At 39.3% G+C, this 3,942-nt stretch overlaps 1 protein-coding gene across 1 annotated transcript; it reads right to left on the bottom strand.

Annotated features, from left to right (window-relative positions):
- Positions 1-1,507: 1,507 nt before the first annotated feature.
- LOC115949943 lies at positions 1,508-2,281 on the bottom strand. The gene is made up of 2 exons (XM_031067202.1): positions 1,956-2,281; positions 1,508-1,865 (listed from the first exon to the last, which is right to left on the bottom strand). The coding sequence occupies exons 1-2, from the start codon at positions 2,279-2,281 to the stop codon at positions 1,508-1,510; spliced, it is 684 nt and encodes a 227-aa protein (XP_030923062.1).
- Between the last annotated feature and the right edge of the window lie 1,661 nt (positions 2,282-3,942).

Consider the following 3,942-nt stretch of genomic DNA (forward strand, 5'->3'; position numbering starts at 1 on the left):
TGCTCTTATAACTATTTCACACTCTGGATGGGATGCCCATTTCTCCTTGAACCGGTGTGGCACTTGTTTCATTCTTGGTGGTTGCCACCCCTATGTTGTTAGTAATATGGGTATGTGGTCCAAATAAGAAGCTGTAAGGTGACATACCTGTGCTTAAGGGAAGATTTCTTGCCATTCTAACATCGCACAAGCCCGATCCAACCTTAATTGTACCTATGCGTCTCCCTCTCTGCCATTATTCTATGTAAACCGGTTCCCCATGAAGCCCAGATCAATTAAATCACAATGAAGAAGTACACTTCTAAACTCTTGCATAAGGTGTTGGGCTTTTGGTAGTCTGCCTTGCTTTTCCTTCGACACCAAGATTTCATTGTAGTCCCCAATACACACCCATGGGTAGGAGTTTCTAGTCTACAAGTGCCTCAATAAACCCCAAGTCTCATGCCTGAGATGTTCCTCCAATCTACCGTAGAAACCTGTAATTCTCCACGGCTTCGTTGGGTCTGTGAGTACTAGAGCATCAATATGGTTTTGGGTGTAAGTTTGGATATGCAAATTCACTTCTTCTTCTTTCCATAGCATCGCTAAACCACCCCTTCTTCCCATGTAAAGGACTATTGGCATTGCATCGTACGATAAGTCTACTTGGATACTTCTCATCTCTTCCACCGTTCTTTTTGTCTCCATAAGAAACAATATTTTGGGAGCTTTTTCCCTCACGAAATGAGAGAGCAGCTTCACTGCCCATTGTTTCTCAAGCCCCCAGTAGTTCCAGCTTAGGATTGTCATTATGCTCGGCGGGGCTGATTAACAGCCACCACCGTTGAAAGTAAATCAATGCTGTCCTCTAGAGGCTTTTGTCTTTTAACTACACCAATGATTTCAGCTGTGTCATCTTCATTATTTCCTTCATGTCTTCGTTTCTATCCAACACCCTCCCACCATTTGAGTCTTCAACCATAGAGCTTGTATTTCGTTCAATCTTTGTCCATGTTGCTCGTTTTTTGGTGTCCTGTACTTTTGGCTTAGGCTTGTGGGGTGCATTTATTTCTTGTTTTTTTGGTTTTTCTAATACGTACCTAGGGCTTGGCTCTGTCTCCTCTACGTAAATAATGGGCACACTGACCAGATTGCCCTCCATAGGTGCCGTGTGGGGTAATGATTCTCCAACAATGATGTGCACGTGTTTGGTGGGAGCTACCATTGCAAAACTAGCACTAATGGGATGAGATATTCCCATATCAGTTAGTGTCATGTGGGACTTGAATTCCCCACAATTAGTGTGCATGTGCATTGTGGGAGTTGCGATTTTAGAGCCATCATTAATGGGATTGGATACTCCTATATCAGTTACGTCTGTGGTACTTGCATGTGGCATAAACGCTTCCATAACGGTCCCTAGACTCACGGGATTACTCTTTCGGTTTCTATGGCCCTGTACTGCCAGTGACTGGCCTGATTTCATAGACGCCATGGACCTCACTCCCAAGTTCGTCTCCTTAGTCCGTCAGGGTGGGTTGTAGTGATCATTATTCTCTCCGTTATTCTGTTTCCGAAAGCCTCCTTTAAGCCAATCTCCATACTGACTCCCATTCCCATCCACATCCTTTGGTTCTCTACAATGTTTCGCTTTATGGCCTAACCTCCCACAGTTGAAGCATAGAACAATCAATCTCTCATATGTGAAGGCTATCCATACCGTATTGCCTTCTGAGCCTTGAACTTTGCTACCTCTACGGATGGGTTTATCCAACGAGATCTCTACATGAATTCGAAGCAACCGAGCCTGATCTGAGGCTATCGCTTTTAAGTCTACTTCTACCACACAACCCAAGCCTTTGCCAATATCAGTTCCCACCTCTTCACTGAACAGGTTGAAGGGTAGTCCCTATACTTGCACCCATATTGGCAGATGCGTGAAGGTCACCTAACTTGCTGTCATGCCTCTCTCCCACCTCCGAAGTAAGAGTAACTGGTTATCAAAACTCCATGGTCCATTGTTTACCACCCATTGCAATTGGCTTTCCATGGCAAATTTGAACTGGAGCAACCCATCGCCTACCTTAACAATTTTTAATTCCGGTCCAAACTTCCATGCCAATCTTAGAAAATTCTTTGCTACCTGTTGGTTGAAAGGTCGAGTTGTATGGAATTTCCCCAAATGACTGAGGGAATACTCCTCAAGGATCTGTTCACATTGTCTCCACCTGACTTTGATAACTTCCCCCTCCTCCTCTATTAAGTTTATACATTTCAACTTGTCTATGACTTCTGAGGCCATTGAGAAAGACACAATAGCCACCACAACGGTGGTAGTGTTCTGTTATTGAAGGAATTGTGGCTGTAAGGGTAGGTAAGAAAACGCTCACCTACTATGAGAAGAAAAGCTCCTAGCTAGAGGAGAAAAAAGCACGGACTTCGGAAGTTTTGAGGGGCCAAAACTAATCAAAGTTATAGAATTGAGGTCTAACAGATGATTTAATTGAACACTATTGAAATTTAAAGAATTAAGTTGAACAAAAGTAAAGTTAGAGAACTAAAATGAATTTTAGTAAAACTTAAAAGATAAATTTTAAATTTTAGACTTAATTATATTCTTATGTAATAACCATTTTATTATAGGACCTATTATAGTATGCCAAACATGTTCTTATTTATTAATTTCTAAGTACCACGTTCCCTTAATTGTAATTAAAACTCGCCCGTGAGCTGTACATCCCTGACATTCTCAAAGTCAAAGTTTGTACCGGGTCATTTCAACCTGTATAGGAGCAATTAAAATTTCAGCTTGTTGTTTCAGGAATTATATATACTACCATTCTCAAAGCATCATTCTTTCAGAGATAATCACAATAAGGTCAATGGTTTATTATTATTATTATTTTTTAATAATGTGTGAGGAATATTAAAAGAGAAATGCGAACGAATGTCTTTAGGGTATTAATTAATAATTCATTTAAAAAAGGTTTTTATGGAAAAAAATAATTAATATTTTGATAACTTTTTTCATTTCTCATAAAAGTAGTGTCAAAATTTTCCTAAAATAGATTATTAACCAATACTCTAAGGGTACTTGTTAACATGACCTATATTAAAAAGATACTAAGAAGTTGCCGTTTATATTTATTAAGATCAACAGTCCTTAGAAAGTTGGAAAAGTCATTTACGAGTTAATTACGTATCCGTTATACTAGGAATTATGTGAGCATTGACTTTATCTCACCTCATCCAAACTGGCATGAAAATAATGCGTGAGGAATATTTAGAAGTTACAAGGAAATTGCAATTATATTCAGGTCAACGGCTCTCGAAAGTTAGAAAAGTCATTTAAAAGGTTATATACAATTTAGTTCCAGGAATCATTTGCACATCCACTCAACGTCTTAATTTCTTTCTTTCTCAGTTTCCCCTCCTCTTTTCAGCTCTTCTTGACCATCTTCTCCTTAACTTTGATGGCTCTTGTGACCTGCAATGAAGCCTCATCTTCCACTTTCATTCACCAACCCAAGAACTTTGATGTCTTCTTGAGTTTTAGAGGTGAAGATACCTGCCTTGGTTTCATAAGCCATTTGTATAATACTTTGATTCAGCGTGGTATTTACAACTTCATTGATGATAATCTCCATAGGGGAGAACAAATTTCTACCGAACTTCTCAAAGCCATTGAGAGTTCAATGATTTCAATAATTGTATTATCTGAAAACTATGCATCATTCACTTGGTGTTTGGATGAGCTTGCCAAGATTGTTGAATGTAAGAAGAATAACCAATTAGTGTGGCTAGTTTTCTACAACGTGGATCCATCAGGAGTTTGTAACCAAAAGGGAAAGTTTGGGGAAGCACTTACTTAACATGAAGAAAAGTTTAAGGAAAACAATAAGGTGCAGAGGTGGAGAGAAGCTCTATGTGAAGTAGCCAATATATTTGGCTGGCATTACAAGC

The sequence above is a fragment of the Quercus lobata genome, chromosome 6 (assembly GCF_001633185.2).
Source record: "Quercus lobata isolate SW786 chromosome 6, ValleyOak3.0 Primary Assembly, whole genome shotgun sequence".
NCBI classification, from domain to species: domain Eukaryota; kingdom Viridiplantae; phylum Streptophyta; class Magnoliopsida; order Fagales; family Fagaceae; genus Quercus; species Quercus lobata.

Excerpts from the sequence above, each read along its gene's own strand:
- LOC115949943 (XM_031067202.1), bottom strand. The coding sequence starts at position 2,281 with ATGGCCTCAGAAGTCATAGACAAGTTGAAATGTATAAACTTAATAGAG. Across the intron at positions 1,866-1,955 it reads CAGTTACTCTTACTTCGGAG|TGAAGAGGTGGGAACTGATA; the intron begins GTGGGAGAGAGG and ends CAACCTGTTCAG.